The sequence below is a fragment of the Panulirus ornatus genome, chromosome 24 (assembly GCF_036320965.1).
Source record: "Panulirus ornatus isolate Po-2019 chromosome 24, ASM3632096v1, whole genome shotgun sequence".
Taxonomy (NCBI): Eukaryota; Metazoa; Arthropoda; class Malacostraca; order Decapoda; family Palinuridae; genus Panulirus; species Panulirus ornatus.
Window position 1 is genome coordinate 6,778,657 of NC_092247.1, and position 27,457 is coordinate 6,806,113.

Consider the following 27,457-nt stretch of genomic DNA (forward strand, 5'->3'; position numbering starts at 1 on the left):
AGAGCTTTATTTACTTTTGCAGTGGGTCGGTAATTAGGTAATCTTACTTGTAGCAATATACAACATTATTTTTTTCGTATGCTCTGATATAGAATTAAAGTATTTCTTTTTTTTCTGTACCGTTATGAATGTTTTTATATCCTCCCGGTCGAACCACAGACATTACCCCAGGATCCCTATTTTTGCGGTACAGTAAAACGTTAGTAAAAGTTAGACAATTTTCTAGTGATGTATGGCCTACCTGCGTATTTTTATAAAATTTATAGCCACATCAACAAGGCTATTGAAATGAAAATGTTTCTTAGATGAATATCGACCAAGATACTTTTATCGCTAGGGTCACTTGGTATGATTTGTTTATGAACGTGAAACGAAAGATGACGGCCTTTCTCCATCTTCTGAATTTTGTTTGAAAAATAGTTCCAAGTGCTTAGGTGTCTTCAAGGCAGTAATTAAGCCTGAGAATTTGTGAATTTACTTTGTGACTCAATTTTGTTCAGTATCAACGGGTAACTTTCCCGTGTTGGCAGATCATCGACAGTAAGCCATTCACAGCGACAACCTCTAGGTATGTAAAGCTATCCATGCGTGTATAAATTCTGCTTGTATACCAAGGGAAAATGAAATTGTATAAAATGGACTGGAAGGCGGAGAAATGGGATAAACGTCTTGACACTTCATAGATTTGATATCTTAGGTTTTTCTAATTTGGGGTCTTGGTTGTTGTTACTAGGAATTTTGCAAAAGTGGGATTTTGCTTAACTTCCCTTTAAAAGTATCTCGTTATGAACTCATTAGTGGTAGGATTAAAAGGGGAGATGGCTTAAATAATGATAAGGTTAAATTACTATTTCAGACATCCACTTGGGAACCGGGTTATTGGTGGGAGAAATCACAAAATGTCGATATTTGCGATAGAAATGTGAAGGGCAGAATAGTTCCTAACGTAAGATTCACTGCATGTTTGTCACGGTAACATCATATACTTTCAATGTTTAAAGGCTGAATTTGTGAAGAAGCGCTGGTAATTTCTTCTTGTATGGACAGTACCTTTCTATGAAAGAAATCAATGATGTTTTTAAGAATGCATATTTACAATGTTTAGTAGTGACATAGAGTGGGATTTTAGGTTTAGCACCTGTAACTTGATCAATATTATTATGTAAAGTGGGCAGGGCTTTGAAGTAGAGGAAAATTGTGGGGTATAATAAAGGAAAAATTATGAAAGTGCCTTTGGCATTCTGACATGACTATATCCTCATGCACAGTGTGAGGACATTCGTAATGTAACTTTCCTGGAGACTGCTGACAAAAACATTCACTTGATGCATGTTCAGATTCTGTAGCTTTATTCAGTTCATTTGTCAATGTACAAAGTGCATAATGAAATAGAACAAGCTTGTAGTATAGAAATAGCTGTTATATTATTATTTATGCATCCTTGTGAATGCCACCATGCTTCATAAACATTTCAATTCAACAATCTAATTTTGCAAATATGATGGAGGAGTTCAGATGTTTACCCAATTATAAGGCTGGAACTAATGCTTATGAAATCCCTCCTGAATAGGGTTGTATTTTTATATCTCTTAGACAACTGAACTCATTGTTTACATTCCCAACCAAATTAAAGTACATGGACTACAGCTATCAGACACAACAGTAATGAGGATAGAAGAACTTGGTTCCGAGATTCATGACCAGTTGATTGCAGATTTATCAGGTGCACCATGTTTCAACATTGCACTAGTTGAAAGCACAGATGTGTGTGTAATGTTGCTCAGTTGTGTGTATGGGTCAGATTTCCAAAAGAAGACTCTTTTTGAGAAGAACTATTGTGCCTGTTACCCTTACAAGGCCAGATGAGAGGAGAGGATATTTTAACTGCCCTTCTATAATTTTTCATTGAGAATAAACAACTGGTCATATCTGGCATCTGTGTGCCAAATTTGATGGTGCTGCTTACTTGAAAGGAAAAGAGAAGGGAGTTGTCAGTTTTATGAGGAAGAGGGAGGAGATACCCAACATTGTTCCTTTTCATTTGTGAGTTTCTTGCAAGTAAAGGAAGAAGCAAGTCAGAATATGAGAACCCTGAATGGACAATGAAGATGGCGCTGTTGACTTTTATCACCTTTCATCTGAATTCCATGAAACTCTAGTTGCAAGGCAAAAATAAACATCCGAGTAGTATGCTACATACAGTCTCTGCATTCCAAAACAAGCTTACAACACTTCATCCGGATAGACAGTTTGTTTACTTTCCAAGGCTCAGAACAACCATCACAAATGATCCAGAATATTTGCAGTATTTCATCTATGATGCATTTGAGGGAGTTGAGGGAGGAATTTTAATCAAGATTCAATGATATGATGTAAGATTGTTATGCTGCAAACAGTTGAAACCCTGAAAGCCCTGAATGCTCAACACAAAGCAGATTTCTAAAACTTCTGGCTCTCGGTCCCTAACACTGACGATCCATCTTTGAAGCCGTGTGTACAAAAGTAATTTTTTGTTTGCACATACATGTGTGAATCATCATTTTCAACTATGAAATTGAGATAAGAAAACAAAGAAACAGATTGACCAGTGCACATCTGGACTGCCTTACTAGGATTGCGGTGATACACTACAAATATTCAATGTAAAGAGTTAAGCAGCAGCTAGAACACTTCTGTTCATCAAAGCATTAACTGCCTCCATATCATGCCATTGTTTGTACAGCTGCACAGCCCAGGCTGATTAAGGTTGTCAACTAGTTGTAACTAATGTAAATATGTGTGCCTAGTGTGAATAATAACAGTAGTGTAGTGAGGAGAAGACTGAGTAACCCAGCCACATGATTAGGGCAGACAAGCCAGTCCGTTTTGGTGCCAGTCCCAAGCCTGGATAAATGGGGAGGGTAGATGTCAAGAAAGGGCATCCAGTCTGTAAAAATCCCTCCATAGTGCCATTGTACAAAGGCAAAGGGGATAAGAGTGAGTGCTCAAATTACAGAGGTATAAGTTTGTTGAGTATTCCTGGCAAATTATATGGGAGGGTATTGATTGAGAGGGTGAAGGCATGTACAGAGCATCAGATTGGGGAAGAGCAGTGTGGTTTCAGAAGTGGTAGAGGATGTGTGGATCAGGTGTTTGCTTTGAAGAATGTATGTGAGAAATACTTAGAAAAGCAAATGGATTTGTATGTAGCATTTATGGATCTGGAGAAGGCATATGATAGAGTTGATAGAGATGCTCTGTGGAAGGTATTAAGAATATATGGTGTGGGAGGCAAGTTGTTAGAAGCAGTGAAAAGTTTTTATCGAGGAGGTAAGGCATGTGTACGTGTAGGAAGAGAGGAAAGTGATTGGTTCTCAGTGAATGTAGGTTTGCGGCAGGGGTGTGTGATGTCTCCATGGTTGTTTAATTTGTTTATGGATGGGGTTGTTAGGGAGGTGAATGCAAGAGTTTTGGAAAGAGGGGCAAGTATGAAGTCTGTTGGGGATGAGAGAGCTTGGGAAGTGAGTCAGTTGTTGTTCGCTGATGATACAGCGCTGGTGGCTGATTCATGTGAGAAACTGCAGAAGCTGGTGACTGAGTTTGGTAAAGTGTGTGAAAGAAGAGTGTTAAGAGTATATGTGAATAAGAGCAAGGTTATTAGGTACAGTAGGATTGAGGGTCAATTCAATTGGGAGGTGAGTTTGAATGGAGAAAAACTGGAGGAAGTGAAGTGTTTTAGATATCTGGGAGTGGATCTGGCAGCGGATGGAACCATGGAAGCGGAAGTGGATCATAGGGTGGGGGAGGGGGCGAAAATTCTGGGAGCCTTGAAGAATGTGTGGAAGTCGAGAACATTATCTCGGAAAGCAAAAATGGGTATGTTTGAAGGAATAGTGGTTCCAACAATGTTGTATGGTTGCGAGGCGTGGACTATGGATAGAGTTGTGCACAGGAGGTTGGATGTGCTGGAAGTGAGATGTTTGAGGACAATGTGTGGTGTGAGGTGGTTTGATCGAGTAAGTAACGTAAGGGTAAGAGAGATGTGTGGAAATAAAAAGAGCGTGGTTAAGAGAGCAGAAGAGGGTGTTTTGAAATGGTTTGGTCACATGGAGAGAATGAGTGAGGAAAGATTGACCAAGAGGATATATGTGTCGGAGGTGGAGGGAACGAGGAGAAGAGGGAGACCAAATTGGAGGTGGAAAGATGGAGTGAAAAAGATTTTGTGTGATCGGGGCCTGAACATGCAGGAGGGTGAAAGGAGGGCAAAGAATAGAGTGAATTGGAGCGATGTGGTATACCGGGGTTGACGTGCTGTCAATGGATTGAATCAAGGCATGTGTATGGGGGTGGGTTGGGCCATTTCTTTCGTCTGTTTCCTTGCGCTACCTCGCAAACGCGGGAGACAGCGACAAAAAAAAAAAAAAAACAATGACAAATCGTGAAAACTGTAAGACGGATGTGTGTGTGGCTCTCAAAGCAGTGGCAACCCCATAGCCTCCTGCCACCAATACCACCTGGCCCCCACCCCACCTTCAAACTTATCCCCTCCCCCTTCCTCGCCCACGTTTATCAGTGAAATGATAAGTTCATGTATTTGTTTGCTGTTTGTAGCAAGCCCAATTATTTTGTAAGACTGAATTTACAGTTTTTAGAATAATTCATTTATGGCCAAAAAAAATACCTACCTGAGGGTTACAGACTTGTACCAGGTACCTACCTTGGAGTGGGTAAGGTTGGTCTTCAATTAGTTACTGGCAACAATTTTTTTTTTTTTTCATATATTCGCCATTTCCCGCATCTGCAAGGTAGCGTTGAAAACAGAGGACTGAGCCTTAGATGGAATATCCTCACTTGGCCCCGCTCTGGGTTTTTTTTTGAAAAGTAACAAAAACAGGAGGGGAGGATTTCCAGCCTCCCACTCCCTCCCCTCTTAGTCACTTTCTACGACTTGCAGGGAATAAGTGGGAAGTATTCTTTCTCCTCTATCCTAGGGATAACTAGCAACAATATAATATATACTATATAATATACTATATAATATATACTATCCCTGGGGATAGGGGAGAAAGAATACTTCCCACGTATTCCCTGCGTGTCGTAGAAGGCGACTAAAAGGGGAGGGAGCGGGTGGCTGGAAATCCTCCCCTCATTTTTTTTTAATTTCCCAAAAGAAGGAACAGAGAAGGAGGCCAGGTGAGGATTTTCCCTCTAAGGCCCAGTCCTCTGTTCTTAACGCTACCTCGCAAACGCAGGGAAATGGCGAATAGTATGAAGAAGAAGAAGATTATTATTACCATGTTTTATTTTTATTAATTACTGTATCGCACCAGTAGCCCAGTATTATTGAATTTAGTTGAGTTATGCTAACTTGTGATAGGTTTGGCTCTCTTAGTGAATGTATTTACCGAAGTGGCTCCCTTTAAAAAATCAGTGAATAACAATGATATAATGGATAAATGTGTGGAGAGGGAAAGGGGAAGGGGGAGAACAAACTGGAGATGGAGGAATGGAGTGAAAAGTATTTTGATTGGCTGTGACCTGAACATGCAAGAAGATGAGAGGCAATTATGGGATAGAGTGAATTGGAGCAATGTGATATACAGTGGGGGGAGATGCTGTCAGTGGACTGAATCAAGGTGTGTGAAGTGGTGGAGAAACCATAGAAAGTATCTATTGGGCTTGGTTGTGGATATGGGGTCCTGTGGTTTCAGAGTATGGATGTGGGAGAATGTTGCCTTTCTTCATCTCTTCCTGGGAAATAGTGGACAAGTACAAAAAAGAAAAAAGAATGTTAATATTTATGATTAGTTGTCTCATAAACAAATCCCAAATCATGAAGTATTCCAATGGTTCATATAGCAACAAATTGTATTTCTGTTTCAGTACATGGAACACCATAATTTGATAATGACAAAAGGCACAGGAAGACTTGTGAGACTACTCTGCCTTCATGGGTACAGACAGACTGGCGTTAGTTTTCGAGAAAAAACAGGTGCGTTCAGGTATGTATGGTTATAGTGAGCATGATTAGTTCACAAGATGAATATTTAAATAGACTGTTTCCTCATCTTTGTATTTGAAATTTCTTTCATATGGCAGTTTTATGGTGCTAATATCTTTATATGTCTAAAGCAATTTTTTCTTTGTGCAATTTTCTCAACATTGTATTGTTATCATAAGTATTCATTTATTAATGAAGATTTTGACAACATTTTGCACAGGAAGCTTTTGAAAAAACATGCAGAGTTTGTCTTCATTACATCGCCAGTGGCTGTACCAGCAATTGATGATGTTCAGGATAAAGATAGTGGATGTGGCTGGTGGTTCAGTCGACCAGATGACTATTTTAAAGCTCAGGATGAATCAGACTGCATCAAAGGATTTGAGGTAAAAACAAATGATTTCATGGCATACTCTTTTTGTAACATTTGCTCATCTGAGCTTGAGATGCTCGCTAAAATGAAAACTATTCTCCTGTCCAGTTCTGTCATTATTCAGCAAATAGCATATTAAACTAGTAGATATAAGAGTGATCACCATACCACTCTATATAACAGGTTATTGGTTGTTGATCCATTAGAAATTGTGTACACCATCCTTTTGAGCTTCCTGAACCTACCAACATCTCTGCATGAATCATGTTTATGTCGAGTACATTTTGAAATGTATATACACGGTATTTCTCATGCAAGACTGAAGTGAAGTGTAATATCTTTTTTGGGTTGAAAATTGGTGATTTGCTTTTATTGTTGTCATGCACTTTTACCTTCTTGAAATGCCCCCCAGGTGGGCAGATGTAATATTCCTTTAGGGAGTGTGGAGGCCTATACTCTGACCTGGGACTGATATGAAAGCATCGTTACCATAACAGTGCAACATTATGACATACATTTTAGGGTTAAGATACATGTATGTACTTAGTGTTGTTCATATACTTTCATATAAGGGATTGCTAGAATCACTTAAGTCAAAATATATTGATAGGGTTCAGTGATATTTTCCTCCTATGTTGGTAACCTGTATGGGGAGTGTTGGATCAGCCAACCAACACAAATAATGGTGTTTTCAGTAGCCAGTCATAATCAAGATTAAAAAACATAGAAAGGCAGTCCCTTATAGATTAATGCCAGTAAGATATAAGGGAAAAAGAATTCTACCCATGCATTCCCTGCGTGTCACTTAAGGCACTTGAAAGAGGTAGAAGCAGGGGGTATGGAAACCCCTCCCATATTTGTTTATCAGTTTCCTAAAGATGGAACAGGAATTTGAAGAGATCAGATACTCACAGATTAGTGTGGTAAAAGTTATAAGGCATACAGATAATGCAAATACTAGTTCTCATTATAACTAAAGCATCATAAATAATGCTAAGTTGTGGACTTGAAGCAAAGTAGTTATCAAGTATGTTCTTAAATGTATTTACAGTACTGCTTTCAACCACTCAGATTGGCAAATTGTTTCATGTGTTGACAGTCCAAATAAAGAAAAAGTAATTGCCTCATTCAAGGCAATAATAATAATGGATGGTTTATTTATCAAGAAAGTTATACATAGAAGAATGATCTGTCCTAGTTTACAGTATTATATCACATGGGTAATATATTGAAATTATTAAAGAAAAAAAATCTATAATAAAAATGCAGAAATAGGAGAATTATAAAATCGTTTTTGATAGAGTAATGAGTTTTGACTACAGATTTGGGATACTTGAGTTACTGTACCAAGATGATTTACGTGTGACTGATTGTAAAAGCTGTGTCCCTTCCATGGATGTTGTGCAGATGATGTGGCAAGAAATGTCTGTTGTAGTTAAATTTGTGAAGGTTCTTTCCAAAACAAACCATTAATTCACGTCGTGCCTGCATCCTAGTGGTATTAAGTATTCTCAGTGCTCTTTCATAGCTTTTATATTGGTTGCCTAAAATTATTCTAGAAGTCTTTTCTGGATGCATTTCAGTTGTGAGTGCTGTGTTTGAATTAATCTTGGATGCCTTACAGGAGCTGCATTCTCCAGGGTTGTTCTGATGAACATTGCATCTATGCTGAAGCCAAATTGACATATTCTGTATAGTGTGAATGTGTATTTGTTTGCTTTGGAGATTATATAGTTAACAAGGGCCTTCCAGAGTGATATTGAGATGATATGAATGCTTAAAAGTTTACATTTGCACACAGAGGGTAAGTTAACGTCATTCAGTGTGATTTGGCGAAGAAAATAGTCCTCTCTGATGGACATACCATCATTACCTCACACTTGAGAGGATTAGGAGTCATTTTAATAGATCTAGTCTCTTTGAAGGTCATGAAAGTGTATCTTGTAATGTGAAATTTAACTCTTTAGATATGTTTACAATCTCAGCTAAGGTTGAGTCATCCATAAATATTGCATGGATATTTGCATTATGGCAGATATCATAAATTACAAGGAATATGATTGGGCCTCATTGAGTACCTGTGACACATCACAAGTTATGTTGTCCCACTCTGAGGTAGTTTCCTGATACCTAACTCTATGCTGCCAACCAGGAAGGAAGTTAACGATAAATGCAAGCAACGAGGGATGGCAACCTCACAAATGGCCACTGTGTGAGGTAAGACATTTGCCCACAAGTCTGTGTCCATTACTAAGAGTAAAATTAGATGAATCAAGTCTTAAGTGATTAAGTAATTTTTAGAGTGATTATAAGCAGTGCCTTTGATCATTTTGAATACTTTTATTAGATCACCTCTTTAACATTTCTTTCCTAAGCTGAATAGATTAAAGCTATTTAATCTTTCTTTTTCTAGGAATTATCTTTGTAGCTCAATGCTATACTTCCCCATTGTCTTTTTTTCTCTTTTTAGGGTAACCAAAACTGAATGCAGTACTCAAGATGTAGATAAACCAATGAACTGTGGAGTAAGTATGATTTCCCTTGACTTAAAATCAAAGGCCTCCCTATGAATACAAGAAATTTGTTTGCTCTTTTCACTGCTTCGGTGCAATGCTTACTTGGTGCAAGGTCACCTGAGTAGTTGGTAGGCAGCCTGCAAACAGGGATATATATTACCAGTACTACCCACTTGGGTATTGGGGAAAATGGCAGGAGCAATAGGTAGAAGTAATGGGTAGAAACATTTAGGCAGGAGCATTAGGTAGTAGTAGGTAGGACAATTAGGTAGTATTAGTCAGTAGAAACATTAGGTAGAAGCCTCTGTAAACACTGCACCATTGTTGCCCTTTGCCATTGGGCTATTAAGGGTGAGGCACTAAAGCCTAAGAAGCAGCACTGGAGTTTAGTTATGAGGGAGGTCCAACTGGGAATAAGCATCAGAGATATAGATCGATAGAATGATAGAGGTTATTCCACCCAAACCTTTTCCCTCTTTAACCTTTTTTAGTTCAAAAGAATTCATAGCTTGTCTTTTCATTTTTACTACTGATATGTAAAACTTTACACTTCTTGACATTGAATGCCTTCGAGCCCCAATTCATCGGGTTGTCTATGTCAGTTTGAAGCTGTAAACATTCAAGTTCATTTGTAGATTTATTTCCCAGCTTTGTATTATCTGCAAATTTTGATACCTTGCACTGCAGCCCAGTATCAATATCATTAATAGATATGAGAAAGAGAACTTGTCCCAAGACTGATCCTTGTAGCACTCCACTTGTTAGATCTAACCATTCTGATGCTTGACCATTAATCACAACTCTTTATTTATGGCTATTCAGTCAATTTCCTATTCACTGAAATACAACCACATCAGTGCCATGCGACTTAATTTGCTAGTGTACTTGGACAATAATTTCTGGACAGTGACTTATTACCATTTTTGAATATCACTGTTACATTAGCAAACTTGCCTTCATGTGGCAAGTGACTTCTTGAAAATTGCAGTCAAGTGCTTAATTATCTCATTTTTCACCTCTCATTGCTCTTGGATAAAACTTATCAGGACCTGCCATTATAATAATTTTCATTCATTTTATTGCTGAAAGTATGACTTCAGCTTTTATCTCAGTTTGTTAAGAACATTCCCTTCTCTTATTAATGAAACTGGATTTGAGACATGGGTTGTGTCTTCAGACCCATCCCATTCTATTGTGTCTTCAGACCCATCCCATTCTGTAAGTACCTTTCCAAATAGGTCTCAGATATGCCTAAAAATATTTAAAGTTAATGCTTGGGGTATATGAAATAAAGCCTTAAGGTTTGACAGTAGCATTAAAAGGAAATTGTGTTGTGATTGCCATTTCCACATCTTGATTAGATTGGGATACAGATTTCCTTGCGGAACACTCCATCGCAGAGTACACGGCAATTAACAGGGATAGGGGTAACAAAGTAGGCAGTGGTGTCCAGCTCATTTAAATCTGGTAATAAAAACTGTTGTAGCTGTTAAGAATGTTGTCTTCATTTTTGTAGGAATTAAAGATAAACTCCCCAAGAAAATACAGTAGGATTAGTTTATAGGCCTCCCCACCAAGACACCAGAGAGAGACAAAAGATTTTATGATCAGTTAGTGGAAATTTGTAATGAACAAGATTCTATCATAGTAGGAGATTTTAACATATCAGTACCTGATAGTAGGAGATTTTAACATATCAGTACCTGAATGGGGAGAATTCCTTTCCAATAGCTCCAGGCATGCACTCTACTTCAATTTGCTTGATATAGCCCAAATACAATTATTCGAGAAACCTATTTGTGACAAAAATATAATAGATAGCGGAGAAAAAATACTTCCCACGTATTCCTCCTTGTGTTGTAGAAGGCAACTAAAGGAGGTGGGAGCAGAGGGCTGGAAACCCTCCCCTCCTTGTATGTCAATTTCCAAAAAGGGAAACAGAAGTAGTTAACATGCTGTCAATGGATGGAACAAGGGCATGTGAAATGTCTGGGGTAAACCATGGAAAGGTCTGTGGGGCCTGGATGTGGATAGGGAGCTGTGGTTTTGGTGCATACATGACAGCTAGAGACTGAGCATGAACGAATGTGGCCTTTTTTTTGTTTGTTTGTTTTCCTGGCAAGCTACTGCATGAATTCTGTTGAACTGCAAAATGTGAGGAAATAAACTCAGGCATGATAATTTCTGAAGACCTTAAACCAAGTAAACAGTGCATAGAAGGAGTAAGAAGAGTGAACAATAGTCTTGGATTCATAGGAAGGGCCTTCAAAGATAAGTCCAGGGAAATCATCCTTACTCTTTACAATCCATTGATTCATCCACATCATACATCATGAATATTGAGTTCAGTTTTGGTCACCCTACCTGAAAAAGGACATAGACAGAATGGAGAAAGTACAGTGTTGAGTTACCAAGATGATTCCCAGACCAAGACAGATCCTACAAGAGCAGATTGAACTACTCGAATTTAATAATCTTCATCTGTTAAGGTATGTAAGACTTGACTCATGTGGCTTTACTCGTAGTAATGGATACAAACTTGTGGGCAAAATTGTTACTTCAAATGAGGTGAATTACTTTATATTCAGTAGGATTGTTAGACACATGGAATGGTTTGCCAATTAAAGTAGTTGAAAGCAGTACTATACATATGTTTAATTGATGAATACTTTGCTACAAGTCCATGACTTACATTATTTGTACCTCATTAGTCAAAATGACAATTTGTAGGTTATTCTAGCAGAATTATCTGTTTGCTTTTTATCTTTACCACACTAATCTGTGAGCTGCTGATGTCATATACCATCACAAACAGCCTCATAATAATCCAATGGTCTGTTGCTGTTTGAATTCCTTTGTATTTGCTTTAAAACACAGAACTAAAAAAGTCATTTAATATTTCTGACATGGATACGTTGTACCGAACCAAGTCACTGTTTTCCAAAAGTAATGGAACCTATTGACTGGGTAATGACTCATTTGCTTCTAACTTAACTGTAAAACTCCTTTGCTTTCTTTTGCCATTTTCAGCAATATACACTTTGTGTTGATGTTTACTTTGTCATATAACTCTTTTAACATTCTCGACATAAATTTACATAATTTACTGTATCATGTTGGTGATTGGATACTTTTGAGTTTCTTATGAGCCATTTTCTTAGACAACCGGCACTTTTATTTCACCATTCACCGCCTTAGCTTCATTGGGATGTAGGTTCCCAAGCAAGGAGTGCTTATCCTCCTTGAAGGCTCAGGCTAGGGTGTCTGAATGTGTGTGGACATAACCAGGAAAGGGAAATAGGTATGCTTGAGGAAAGGAACATGTACACAATTATATCAGACTATTGTACTGGAACTTTCCATTTATACTTACGATTTGGGCAAAGGTTTTGTGTGATATCTTCAAGAATATGTAGGTATAGTAAATCTGTTTTGGCATTTAGTTTTAAGTGTATTTTATATTTATATTTATTATACTTTGTCGCTGTCTCCCGCATTAGCGAGTTAGCGCAAGGAAACAGACGAAAGAATGGCCCAACCCACCCACATACACACGTATATACATACACGTCCAGACATGCACACATACATACCTATACATATATATATATACACACACAGACATATACATATGTACACATGTATATAATTCATACTGTCTGCCCTTATTCATTCCCGTCGCCACCCTGCCACACATGAAATGACATCCCCCTCACCCTGCATGTGCACGAGGTAGCACTAGGAAAAGACAACAAAGGCCACATTCGTTCACGCTCGGTCTCCAGCTGTCATGTATAATGCACCGAAACCACAGCTCCCTTTCCACATCCAGGCCCCACAAAACTTTCCATGGTTTACCCCTGACACTTCACATGCCCTGGTTCAATCCATTGACAGCACGTCAACCCCGGTATACCACATCGTTCCAATTCACTCCATTCCTTGCACGCCCCTCACCCTCCTGCATGTTCAGGCCTGATCACTCAGAATCTTCACTCCATCTTTCCACCTCAAATTTGGTCTCCCACTTCTCCTCGCCCCCTCCACCCCTGACACATATATCCTCTTTGTCAATCTGTTGTCAATGTGTTGAGGAAAATTATTAATGATAATGAGTATTGCTTAAGCTAGGGGGCCCTAGTTGCTGGATACATTATGAGAGTGTGAAGTTTTGATATTTTGTTCTGATATCTTTGTTTTTTTTTATTATTTTGCTTTGTCGCTGTCTCCTGCGTTAGCGAGGTAGCGCAAGTAAACAGACAAAAGAATGGCCCAACCTACCCACATACACATGTATATACATACACGTCCACACACAGCACATATACATACCTATACATCTCAATGTATACATGTATATACACACACAGACATATACATATATATACCCATGTACATAATTCATACTGTCTGCCTTTATTCATTCCCATCGCCACCCCGCCACACATGGAATAACAACACCCTCCCCCCTCATGTGTGCGAGGTAGTGTTAGGAAAAAACCAACAAAGGCCCCATTCATTCACACTCAGTCTCTAGCTGTCATGTAATAATGCACCGAAACTACAGCTCCCTTTCCACATCCAGGCCCCACAGAACTTTCCATGGTTTACCCCAGACGCTTCACATGCCCTGCTTCAATCCATTGACAGCACGTTGACCCCGGTATACCACATCGTTCCAATTCACTCTATTCCTTGCACGCCTTTCACCCTCCTGCATGTTCAGGCCCCGATCGCTCAAAATCTTTTCACTCCATCTTTCCATCTCCAATTAGGTCTCCCACTTCTCCTCGTTCCCTCTACCTCTGACACATATATCCTCTTTATCAATCTTTCCTCACTCATTCTCTCCATGTGACCAAACCATTTCAAAACACCCTCTTCTGCTCTCTCAACCACACTCTTTTTATTACCACACATCTCTCTTACTCTTTCATTACTTACTCGATCAAACCACCTCACACCACATATTGTCCTCAAACATCTCATTTCCACCCTCCTGCGCACAACTCTATCCATAGCCCACACCTCGCTATCATACAACATTGTTGGAACCACTATTCCTTCAAACATACCCATTTTTGCTTTCCGAGATAATGTTCTCGACTTCCTCACATTCTTCAAGGCTCCCAGAATTTTCACCCTCTCCCCCACCCTATGATTCATTTCCCCTTCCATGGTTCCATCCGCTGCCAAATCCACTTCCAGATATCTAAAACGCTTCACTTCCTCCCATTTTTCTCCATTCAAACTTACCTCCCAATTTACTTGACCCTCAACCCTACTGTACCTAATAACCTTACTCTTATTCACATTTACTCTCAGCTTTCTTCTTTCACACACTTTACCAAACTCAGTCACTAGCTTCTGCAGTTTCTCACATGAATCAGCCACCAGTGCTGTATCATCAGCGAACAACAACTGACTCACTTCCCAATCTCTCTCATCCACAGCAGACTGCATACTTGCCCCTCTTTCCAGAACTCTTGCATTCACCTCCCTAACAACCCCATCCATAAACAAATTAAACAAGTATGGAGACATCACACACCCCAGCCGCAAACCTACATTCACTGAGAACCAATCACTTTCCTCACTTCCTACACATATACACGCCTTACATCCTCGATAAAAACTTTTCACTGCTTCTAACAACTTGCCTCCCACACCATATATTCTTAATACCTTCCACAGAGCATCTCTATCAACTCTATCATATGCCTTCTCCAGATCCATAAATGCTACATACAAATCTATTTGCTTTTCTAAGTATTTCTCACTTACATTCTTCAAAGCAAACACCTGATCCACACATCCTCTACCACTTCTGAAACCACACTGCTCTTCCCCAATCTGATGCCTCTGTACATGCCTTCACCCTCTCAATCAATACCCTCCCATAATTTACCAGGAATACTCAACAAACTTATACCTCTGTAATTTGAGCACTCACTCTTATCCCCTTTGCTTTTGTACAATGGCACTATGCAAGCATTCCGCCAATCCTCAGGTACCTCACCATGAATCTTTTTTTTTTTTTTTTTTTTTTTTTTTTTTTTTTTTTTTTTGCCGCTGTCTCCCGCGTTTGCGAGGTAGCGCAAGGAAACAGACGAAAGAAATGGCCCAACCCACCCCCATACACATGTATATACATATGTCCACACACGCAAATATACATACCTACACAGCTTTCCATGGTTTACCCCAGACGCTTCACATGCCTTGATTCAATCCACTGACAGCACGTCAGCCCCGGTATACCACATCGCTCCAATTCACTCTATTCCTTGCCCTCCTTTCACCCTCCTGCATGTTCAGGCCCCGATCACACAAAATCTTTTTCACTCCATCTTTCCACCTCCAATTTGGTCTCCCTCTTCTCCTCGTTCCCTCCACCTCCGACACATATATCCTCTTGGTCAATCTTTCCTCACTCATTCTCTCCATGTGCCCAAACCATTTCAAAACACCCTCTTCTGCTCTCTCAACCACGCTCTTTTTATTTCCACACATCTCTCTTACCCTTACATTACTTACTCGATCAAACCACCTCACACCACACATTGTCCTCAAACATCTCATTTCCAGCACATCCATCCTCCTGCGCACAACTCTATCCATAGTCCACGCCTCGCAACCATACAACATTGTTGGAACCACTATTCCTTCAAACATACCCATTTTTGCTTTCCAAGATAATGTTCTCGACTTCCACACATTCTTCAAGGCTCCCAGAATTTTCGCCCCCTCCCCCACCCTATGATCCACTTCCGCTTCCATGGTTCCATCCGCTGCCAGATCCACTCCCAGATATCTAAAACACTTCACTTCCTCCAGTTTTTCTCCATTCAAACTCACCTCCCAATTGACTTGACCCTCAACCCTACTGTACCTAATAACCTTGCTCTTATTCACATTTACTCTTAACTTTCTTCTTTCACACACTTTACCAAACTCATGAATCATACTTACATTAAATAGCCTTACCAACCAGTCAACAATAGAGTCACCCCCTTTTTTAATAAATTCCACTGCAATACCATCCAAACCTGCTGCCTTGCCGGCTTTCATCTTCCGCAAAGCTTTACTACCTCTTCTCTGTTTACCAAATCATTTTCCCTAACCCTCTCACTTTGCACACCACCTTTGGTAAAGTGTGTGAAAGAAGGAAGTTGAGAGTAATTGTTAAAATAAGAGCAAGGTTATTAGGTTCAGTAGGGTTGAGGCACAAGCTGATTGGGAGGTAAGTTTGAATGGAGGAAAAATGGAGGAAGTGCAGTGTTTTAGACATCTGGGAGTGGACGGATAGGACCATAGAAGCGGAGGTGAGTCACAGGATGGGGGAGGGAGTGAAGATTCTGGGAGCTTTGAAGAATGTGTGGAAGGCAAGAACATTATCTCGAAGACCAAAAATGGGTATGATTGAAGGAATAGTGGTTCCAACAATGTTATAAGGTTGCGAGGCTTGGGCTATAGATAGGGTTGTGCAGAAGAGGGTGGATGTATTGGAAATAAAATGTTTGAGGACAATATGTGGTGTGAGGTGGTTTGATCGAGTAAGTAATGAAAGGGTAAGAGAGATGTGTGGAAATAAAAAGAGTGTGGTTGAGAGAGCAGAAGAGGGTGTGCTGAAATGGTTTGGACACGTGGAGAGAATGAGTGAGGAAAGATTGACAAAGAGGATATATGTGTCAGAGGTGGAGGGACAACGGAGAAGCGGGACACCATATTGGAAGTGGAAGGATGGAGTGAGAAAGATTTTGAATGATCAGGGCCTGAACATACAGGAGGGTGAAAGGCGTGCAAGGAATAGAGTGAATTGGAACGATGTGGTATACTGGGGTTGACGTTCTGTCAGTGGATTGAACTGGAGCGTGTGAAGTGTCTGAGGTAAACCATGGAAAGGTCTGTGGGGCCTGGATGTGGTAAAGGAGCTGTGGTTTCGGTGCATTACACGTGATAGCTAGAGACTGAGTGTGAACGAATGTGGTCTTTTTGTCTGTTTCTGGCACTGCCTTGATGGGGGGGATGCTATTTCGTATGTGGCAGGGTGGCAATGGGAATGGATGAAGGCAGCAAGTATGGATATGTACATGTGTATATATATGTATATGTGCATGTGTGGGCATTTATGTATATACATGTGTATGTGGGTGGGTTGGGCCATTTCTCGTCTGTTCCCTTGCGCTTCCTCGCTGATGCAGGAGACGACAGTTAAGTATAGAGTAAGTTAAATCTTTCTTTTTTGTTTATCTCTTTTAATATCCCTGGAATGAATGGCCTCATTTATATTTGTGTCTTTCAATGAATTTTTTGCTCTTTCACCGTTGCATGTTTTTAAATTTTCTCCAGGTCATTCTCACCTCTATACTTTCATAATTTATAACCTTATTTGATTTATTTTCATTATCATATTCTGTATGATGTATTATAAATGTGTTATCATGTCATACCTATAAGAAATTTTGCAGTGTTAGTAGGGATGAGTGTATAGGATATACAGTAGCTAGAAAACTTAGATGTTTTATAAACCATCATGCAGAGACTAGGAAATTTTACATGAGTAAATGAATGATTACATAAGAATTGATAAATGGTAAAATATGTATATGAATATTCCTTTATAATTTTGTTTAATGTAATTTCTAAAGTTTTAATAACTTTTCAGGAATCCTTGAAAGCTATAGAAACATGTTTTGAAGAATCTGGTCCATTTGATGGAATATTGGGTTTTAGTCAAGGTGCAGCCATGTTAGGGTTGTTGTGTGGGTTGCAGCAGCAAGGGAAGCTATCTTTCTCATTCAAGTTTGCAATATTTTCATCAGCCTTCAGGTCCAGATCAACACCTCACCAGTACTTGTACTCTGAAAAGATCACTTTACCCACACTTCATATCTTTGGTGAAGCAGATCAGGTATGTAGCTAGTTATTTAATGTAGTATAGTTTTGGCATAAATAAGAAATAGCTGGCTTGGTATAATTATTCTTTAAAGGGACAGACTTTTGAGTTTAGATAGACTTTTAGTATTGTAATATCAGTCTTTCGGAGAAAATAGTGCTTGTGTAAATAAATATTTATTTTATTATACTTTGTTGCTGTCTCCCGCTTTAGCGAGCTAGCGCAAGGAAACAGACGAAAGAATTGCCCAACCCACCCACATACACATGTATATACATACACGTCCACACACGCACATATACATACCTATACATTTGAACATATATATACATACACATACATATACATATATACACATGTACATAATTCATACATGCTGCCTTTATTCAGTCCCGTCACCACCCTGCCACACATGAAATGACAACCCCCTCCCCCCATATGCACGTGAAGTAGCGCTAGGAAAAGACAACAAAGGCCACATTCGTTCACACTGTCTCTAACTGTCATGTATAATACACACCCAGACCCCACAAAACTTTCCATGGTTTACCCCAGACGCTTCACATGCCCTGGTTCAATCCATTCACACCATGTTGACCCCAGTATACCACATCATTCCAATTCACTCTATTCCTTGCATGCCTTTCACCCTCCTGCATGTTCTGGCCCCAATCGCTCAAAATCTTTTTCATTCCATCTTTCCACCTCTAGTTTGGCCTCCCACTGCTCCTCATTCCCTCCACCTCTGACACATATATACTCTGTCAATCTTTCCTCACTCATTCTCTCCATGTGACCAAACCATTTCAAAACACCCTCTTCTGCTCTCACAACCACACTTTTTATTACCACACGTCTCCCTTACCCTTTCATTACTTACTCGATCAAATCACCTAACACCACATATTGTCCTCAAACATCTCATTTCCAACACATCCACCCTCCTCTGCACAACTCTGTCTTTAACCATGCCTCGGAACCATATAACATTGATGGAACCACTATTCCTTCAAACATACCCATTTTTGCTTTCCAAGATAATGTTCTCGCCTTCCACACATTTTTCAACACTCCCAAAACTTTTCACCCCCTCCCCCACCCTGTGACTCGCTTCCGCTTCCATGGTTCCATCCGCTGCCAAATCCACTCCCAGACATCTAAAACACTTCACTTCCTCCAGTTTTTCTCCATTCAAACTTACCTCCCATTTGACTTGTCCCTCAACCCTACTGTATGTAATAACCTTGCTCTTATTCACATTTACTCTCAGCTTTTCTTTTACAAACTCAGTCACCAGCTTCTGCAGTTTCTCACCCGAATCAGCCACCAGCGCTGGCGAACAACTGACTCACTTCCCAGGCCCTCTCATCCACAACAGATAGCATACTTGCCCCTCTTTCCAAAACTCTTGCATTCACCTCCCTAACAACCCCCACCCATAAACAACCATGGAGACATCACACACCCCTGCCACAAACCGACATTCACTGAGAACCAATCACTTTCCTCTCTTCCTACTCATACACATGCCTTACATCCTCGATAAAAACTTTTCACTGCTTCTAGCAACTTGCCTCCCACACCATATATTCTTAGTAACTTCCACAGAGCATCTCTGTCAACTCTTATCATATGCCTTCTCCAGATCCATAAATGCAATATACAAATCCATTTGGTGAGAGTAAGTGAGCTTGGGAAGGAGACTTGTGTGAGGAAGTACCAGGAGAGACTGAGTACAGAATGGAAAAAGGTGAGAACAATGGAAGTAAGGGGAGTGGGGGAGGAATGGGATGTATTTAGGGAATCAGTGATGGATTGCGCAAAAGATGCTTGTGGCATGAGAAGAGTGGGAGGCGGGTTGATTAGAAAGGGTAGTGAGTGGTGGGATGAAGAAGTAAGAGTATTAGTGAAAGAGAAGAGAGAGGCATTTGGACGATTTTTGCAGGGAAAAAATGAAATTGAGTGGGACATATAAAAGAAAGAGACAGGAGGTCAAGAGAAAGGTGCAAGAGGTGAAAAAAAGGGCAAATGAGAGTTGGGGTGAGAGAGTATCATTAAATTTTAGGGAGAATAAAAAGATGTTCTGGAAGGAGGTAAATAAAGTGCGTAAGACAAGGGAGCAAATGGGAACTTCAGTGAAGGGCGCAAATGGGGAGGTGATAACAAGTAGTGGTGATGTGAGAAGGAGATGGAGTGAGTATTTTGAAGGTTTGTTGAATGTGTTTGATGATAGAGTGGCAGATATAGGGTGTTTTGGTCGAGGTGGTGTGCAAAGTGCGAGGGTTAGGGAAAATGATTTGGTAAACAGAGAAGAGGTAGTAAAAGCTTTGCGGAAGATGAAAGCCGGCAAGGCAGCAGGTTTGGATGGTATTGCAGTGGAATTTATTAAAAAAGGGGGTGACTGTATTGTTGACTGGTTGGTAAGGTTATTTAATGTATGTATGACTCATGGTGAGGTGCCTGAGGATTGGCGGAATGCGTGCATAGTGCCATTGTACAAAGGCAAAGGGGATAAGAGTGAGTGCTCAAATTACAGAGGTATAAGTTTGTTGAGTATTCCTGGCAAATTGTATGGGAGGGTATTGATTGAGAGGGTGAAGGCATGTACAGAGCATCAGATTGGGGAAGAGCAGTGTGGTTTCAGAAGTGGTAGAGGATGTGTGGATCAGGTGTTTGCTTTGAAGAATGTATGTGAGAAATACTTAGAAAAGCAAATGGATTTGTATGTAGCATTTATGGATCTGGAGAAGGCATATGATAGAGTTGATAGAGATGCTCTGTGGAAGGTATTAAGAATATATGGTGTGGGAGGCAAGTTGTTAGAAGCAGTGAAAAGTTTTTATCGAGGATGTAAGGCATGTGTACGTGTAGGAAGAGAGGAAAGTGATTGGTTCTCAGTGAATGTAGGTTTGCGGCAGGGGTGTGTGATGTCTCCATGGTTGTTTAATTTGTTTATGGATGGGGTTGTTAGGGAGGTGAATGCAAGAGTTTTGGAAAGAGGGGCAAGGATGAAGTCTGTTGGGGATGAGAGAGCTTGGGAAGTGAGTCAGTTGTTGTTCGCTGATGATACAGCGCTGGTGGCTGATTCATGTGAGAAACTGCAGAAGCTGGTGACTGAGTTTGGTAAAGTGTGTGAAAGAAGAAAGTTAAGAGTAAATGTGAATAAGAGCAAGGTTATTAGGTACAGTAGGGTTGAGGGTCAAGTCAATTGGGAGGTGAGTTTGAATGGAGAAAAACTGGAGGAAGTGAAGCGTTTTAGATATCTGGGAGTGGATCTGGCAGCGGATGGAAACATGGAAGCGGAAGTGGATCATAGGGTGGGGGAGGGGGCGAAAATTCTGGGAGCCTTGAAGAATGTGTGGAAGTCGAGAACATTATCTCGGAAAGCAAAAATGGGTATGTTTGAAGGAATAGTGGTTCCAACAATGTTGTATGGTTGCGAGGCGTGGAGCTATGGATAGAGTTGTGCGCAGGAGGATGGATGTGCTGGAAATGAGATGTTTGAGGACAATGTGTGGTGTGAGGTGGTTTGATCGAGTAAGTAACGTAAGGGTAAGAGAGATGTGTGGAAATAAAAAGAGCGTTGTTGAGAGAGCAGAAGAGGGTGTTTTGAAATGGTTTGGTCACATGGAGAGAATGAGTGAGGAAAGATTGACCAAGAGGATATATGTGTCGGAGGTGGAGGGAACGAGGAGAAGAGGGAGACCAAATTGGAGGTGGAAAGATGGAGTGAAAAAGATTTTGTGTGATCGGGGCCTGAACATGCAGGAGGGTGAAAGGAGGGCAAGGAATAGAGTGAATTGGAGCGATGTGGTATACCGGGGTTGACGTGCTGTCAGTGGATTGAATCAAGGCATGTGAAGCGTCTGGGGTAAACCATGGAAAGCTGTGTAGGTATGTATATTTGCGTGTGTGGACGTATGTATATACATGTGTATGGGGGTGGGTTGGGCCATTTCTTTCGTCTGTTTCCTTGCGCTACCTCGCAAACGCGGGAGACAGCGACAAAGCAAAAAAAAAAAAAAAAAAAAATTGCTTTTCTAAGTATTTCTCACATACATTCTTCAAAGCAGACACCTGATCCACACATCCTCTACCACTTCTGAAACCACACTGCTCTTCCCCAATCTGATGCTCTGTACAGGCTTTCACCCTCTCAATCAATACCCTCCCATATAATTTCCCTGGAATACTCAACGAACTTATACCTCTGTAATTTGAGCACTCACCTTTATCCCCTTTGCCTTTGTACAGTGGCACTATACAATACATGCATTCTGCCAATCAATCAAAAATGTCATCACATGAATTTTTGATGTTTTTTTCTTCATTTCGTACAATTAGGATAACAAATACTTCATAAATGTTTAGACATATACTATGCAGATCAGAAAACAACAAATGAGCCACAAAATTTTAATGCATTCCTGTGGACACTATATGGTTGCCAGATGCCTCTGAGAATTAGGGATAAGTTTTAGGTTTGGAGATTGTCATTGCATTAGTCATAATGAATATAGTCGAGATGGTGACGTCTGTATATAATGAGTGAAGATATGTAGTGTACATTATGATAGTGAATAGGGTAGTGCAAGAAAACAACATATATTTATTTACTAATGTATTTAGTGAACCATTTGGAATGGTTTGGGCACATGAAGAGAATGAGTGAGGAAAGATTGACCAAGAGGATATATGTGTCGGAGGTGGAGGGAACAAGGAGAAGTGGGAGACCAAATTGGAGGTGGAAAGATGGAGTGAAAAAGATTTTGAGTGATCAGGGCCTGAACATGCAGGAGGGTGAAAGGTGGGCAAGGAATAGAGTGAATTGGATGGATGTGGTATACAGGGGTCGACGTGCTGTCAATGGATTGAATCAGGGCATGTGAAGTGTCTGGGGTAAACCATGGAAAGTTCTGTGGGGCCTGGATGCGGAAAGGGAGCTGTGGTTTCGGGCATTATTGCATGACAGCTAGAGACTGAGCGTGAACGAATGGGGCCTTTGTTGTCTTTTCCTAGCGCTACCTTGCACACATGAGGGGGGAGGGGGATGTTATTCCATGTGTGGCGAGGTGGCGATGGGAATGAATAAAGGCAGACAGTGTGCATTGTGTGCATGTGTATATATGTAGGTGTCTGTGTGTGTATATATATGTGTACATTGAGATGTATGGGTATGTATATTTGCGTGTGTGGATGTTTATGTATATACATGTGTATGGGGGTGGGTTGGGCCATTTCTTTCGTCTGTTTCCTTGCGCTACCCCGCAAACGCAGGAGACAGCGACAAAGCAAAATAAATAAATAAAAATATTTATTATACTTGATCACCATATTATACTCGATCATCCATTCCCAGCACCAGCCTGCCCCACAGGGAATAGCATTGCTACCCTCTGCTTCAGTGAGGTAGTGCTAGGAAAACAGACATAAAAGGCCACATTTGTTCACACTCAGTCTCTGTCATGTGTAATGCACCAAAACCTTAGCTTCCAGGCCCCACTGACCTTTCCATGGTTTACCCCTTACGTTTCATATGCTGTGGTTTAGTCCATTAACAGCATGTCAACCCCAGCATGCCACATCATTTCAATTCACTCTGTTCCTTGCATGCCTATCACCTTCTTGTATGTTTAGGCCCCAATCACTCAAAATCTTTTTCACTCCATCCTTCCACCTCCAATTAAGTGTCCTGCTTCTCCTTGTTCCCCTCACGTCTGACACATATATCCTCTTTGTCAACCTTTCCTCATTCATTCGTTCCATATGTCCAAACCATTTCAACACACTCTCTTCTACTCTCAACATCACTCTTTTTATTACCACACATCTGTCTTACCCTTTCATTACTTACTTGATCAAACCACCTCACACCACATATTGTCCTCAAACATTCCTTTTCCAACACATCCACCATCCTCTGTACAACCCTATCTATAGCCCATGCCTCACAACCATATAACATTGTTGGAACTACTAATCCCTCAAACATACCCATTTTTTCCTCTCCGAGATAATGTTCTCTCCTTCCACACATTCTTCATCACTCCCAAAACCTTCGCCCCCTTCCCCACCCTGTGACTTACCTCCACTTCCATGTTGCCATTTGCAGCTAAGTCCACTCCCAGATATCTGAAACACTTCATTTCCTCCAATTTTTCTCCATGCAAACTTACATCCCAATTAACTTGTCTCTCAACCCTACTTAACCTAATAAACCTTGCTCTTATTCACATATTGATCTGTGGTTATTTTTCAGGTGTTTCCCAATATAATATACACTTTTATCTGTTTTAGTTCAGCATTAATTTATTTTTGATATATTTTTTCTTACTTTTAGCCATGATTTATCATTAAATTTGTGTGATAGACATGTTTACTTTTAATTGCATGGATTTTATTTACCATTGTTATTCCTTTTTCAGGTGATTGACAAATCTATGAGTGAAGAACTCCTTCAGTACTTTGATGAACCAGAAACCTTGATACATGCTGGTGGTCATTTTATTCCTGCAACAAGTGCTCAAAAGCCAACGTACCTACAATTTCTGGAGAATATGAGTCATTTGTGTAATGCCTGAAAATCTGTTTATCATATATGAACTTACAACATAAAAGTTACCAAAGATTGCTTAACTGTAAAGACTTGATCATTTTATACACAGTATATATCACAAAAAATTTTACCATTACAGAGCTTTATATACCATAATATGATAAGTTACTGGTGTTCCTAAAATTGTCAATAGCATTTAAGGGAAGCACATGAAAAGTACTTGTTTTTGGTTTGTTTTTTGTAATAACAAAAGACCAGAGCAGCTGCTATGCTAAATATGTAATTCCAGCATTAATTAATACTCAACACTCCCTGATCCTCAGGAAATGGTGAATCTAATTTAATTAGGATGCTTGTTCCTGTAATTTTTTTTTTTTAATAAACCTTCATGTAATGGTCTGTCATTATACACACTGAAGAGAATGAAATCTTAGGAATGTATTCTTTCCCCGGGGATTTGTGAGAAAGAATATGACCCATGTATTCCCTGCATATTGTAGAAGGGGACTAAAAGGGGAGGGAGTGGGGGCTGGAAGTTCTCTCCTGTTTTACTTCCCAAAAGAAGAAACACAGGATGGGGCCAAGTGAGGATTTTCCCTGTAGGGCTCAGTCATCTGCCCTTGACGCTACTTCGCAAGTGCAGGAATTGACCCCACAGACCTTTCCATGGTTTACCCCAGACGTTTCACATGCCCTGGGACAGTCCAATGGTAGCACGTTGACCCAGGTATACTACATCATTCCAATTCACTCTATGAACACCTTTCACCCTCCTGTATGTTCAGGCCCCAATCGCTCAAAATCTTTTTTCACTCCGTCCTTCCACCTACATTTAAGTCTCCTGCTTCTCCTTGTTCCCTCCACCTCTTTGTCAGACTTTCCTCACTTGGTCTCTCCATGTGTCCAAACCATTTCAAAACACCCTCTTCTGCTCTCTCAACCACACTCTTTTTATTACCACACACACCAACACACACACACACACATATATATATATATTTTTTTTTTTCAACAATATTTGCCATTTCCCACGTTAGCGAGGTAGCGTTAAGAAAAGAGGACTGAGCCTTCGAGGGAATATCCTCACTTGGCCCCTTCTCTGTTCCTTCTTTTGGAAAATTAATAATGAGAGGGGAGAATTTCCAGCCCCCCCCCACTCCTTCCCTTTTTATATGCCTTCTACGGCACGCAGGGAATACGTGGGAAGTATTCTTTCTACCCTATCCCCAGGGATAAAATATATACATATTATCTTATTTCACTTTGTCACTGTCTCCCACGTTAACGAGGTAGCTCAAGGAAACAAATGAAAAAATGGCCCAACCCACCCACATACACCCCCACACACACACACCTATACATTTCAACATGTATATATACACAGACACACATATATATATATATATATACATGTACATAATTCATGCTTTTTTTTTATTCATTCCCATTGCCACACATGAAAATGACCCCCCCTCCCCCCACATGCGCATGAGTTAGTGCTAGGTAAAGGCCACATTCGTTCTCACTCGGTCTCTAGCGGTCATGTATGATGCACCGAAATGCATGGGGAAAATGAAACACGATAAGTTCCCAAGTGCACTTTCGTATAATAATCACATCATCAGGGGAGATACGAGAAAGAAATATGTCAGCTTATATACAACGAAGAGAAGTAGCTAGGACACCATTTGGTAAACACGTGATTATTCAAGACAGAGTATGAGCGCATTATAAACTGATGTGGACAAGAAGGGGAACTGTGTAAAAACTTTATCAACAATAAAGCTATCCAATTTGTATAGACCTTCACAAATATTGCTATAATTCTTTGTGTATTTAATAATAGAAGATTCAGTCATTTCTCGTGGTACTGGAGTTAGAGCTAATAACTGAAATGGCATTCCCCACTTTTGTGAGGTAGCGTTAAGAACAGAGGATTGAGTGTTAAGAGGGAATATATCCACTTGACCCCTTTTCTGTTCCTTCTTTTGGAAAAATTATAATAGGAGGGGAGGATTTGGAGGCCCCTCCCCCCTTTAGATGCCCTCTACATATAAGTAATATCCTTTTGTTATTTGCCTTTAAGCATAACCTAAAATTTGTGGTATTTATCTATGGGTAAAAGATTCCCTTGAAGACAAGAGTATTAGTACCACTTTTCATGCTGAATATAAATTTGGGGTTATTAGCATCTGTAATTAATATAAGGATTCTGTTTATTTGCTTCATCTTGGACTATTGTCTATTTCAGGAATCAATGACATTTTTAACTATAGAAGCATTTTACTGTTATATGTAAATTTCAAGCCAAAAAAAATTTGGGCTGATAAATACTCTGAACTACTACTACCTGCAATTTTTAAATTTTTTCTGGGGGTAATCGATTTCCTTGAATAGTACGAGGACAATTTTTCATGCTGAATATGAATTAGGGGTTGAAATATTGTTTGTGGTTGAATAATTGAAGCATTTATTCATTCAAATTTTTTTGGCTTGGGAACCATTACAAGACATTTTGCAAGATTTGAAGTGTAGAAGCATTTCATTGTCATAAATTTCATGAGAAAAGTTTTTTAAGCTAAAAGATACCTTGAACTATTATCTTCAATTTTTGATATTTTTGAGGCAAAAAGATTTCCTCCAAAACCTGATTATGAGTCTGGTAATTACATATATACTGTGATTATTCACTTCATATTTCTTGGGTAACTGTCAACTTGGGGAAGGACTGAGACATTTTCCAAGATGATTTGGAACAGAAGCATTTCAATAGTCATAATTCAATTTGGAAGAAAAGTTTGTTGGGCAAAAAAGAAAAAAAAATACCCTGAACTAATACATGCAGTTTTGTTATTTTTCTGAATCCAATAAATTTCCTTAAGAACCTAATTGAATTATTTTTCATGCTGAATATGAATCTGGGTTTGAAATGTTGTTTGGAAGTTATTAAGGGCTGTAATTACGTATTTCATGATTGTCAATATTTGCTTCCTATTAATTGGGTAATTCTTGGCTTAAGCATGCATATGTTGCACAATTTTATAATATCAAGTAGAGCAGATTTTCATTTTATTTCAATTTCAAAACAAAGTTTTTTTGGGCTAAAATATACCCTTAACTATTACCTGCAATT

At 39.7% G+C, this 27,457-nt stretch overlaps 1 protein-coding gene across 1 annotated transcript; it reads left to right on the forward strand.

Moving 5' to 3' along the window:
- Positions 1 to 239: 239 nt before the first annotated feature.
- Positions 240 to 27,208, forward strand: LOC139757053 (esterase OVCA2). Its single transcript, XM_071677080.1, has 5 exons — positions 240 to 568; positions 5,863 to 5,981; positions 6,201 to 6,366; positions 17,538 to 17,783; positions 24,194 to 27,208. The coding sequence occupies exons 2-5, from the start codon at positions 5,866 to 5,868 to the stop codon at positions 24,347 to 24,349; spliced, it is 684 nt and encodes a 227-aa protein (XP_071533181.1). The 5' UTR covers positions 240 to 568; positions 5,863 to 5,865; the 3' UTR covers positions 24,350 to 27,208.
- The last annotated feature ends 249 nt before the right edge of the window (positions 27,209 to 27,457 follow it).

Bases quoted from the DNA above. Each gene is read 5' to 3' on its own strand.
- LOC139757053 (XM_071677080.1), top strand. From the start codon at position 5,866: ATGGAACACCATAATTTGATAATGACAAAAGGCACAGGAAGACTTGTG. The intron at 5,982-6,200 runs GTATGTATGGTT...CATTTTGCACAG, and splicing joins GAAAAAACAGGTGCGTTCAG to GAAGCTTTTGAAAAAACATG. The intron at 6,367-17,537 runs GTAAAAACAAAT...ATAACTTTTCAG, and splicing joins ACTGCATCAAAGGATTTGAG to GAATCCTTGAAAGCTATAGA.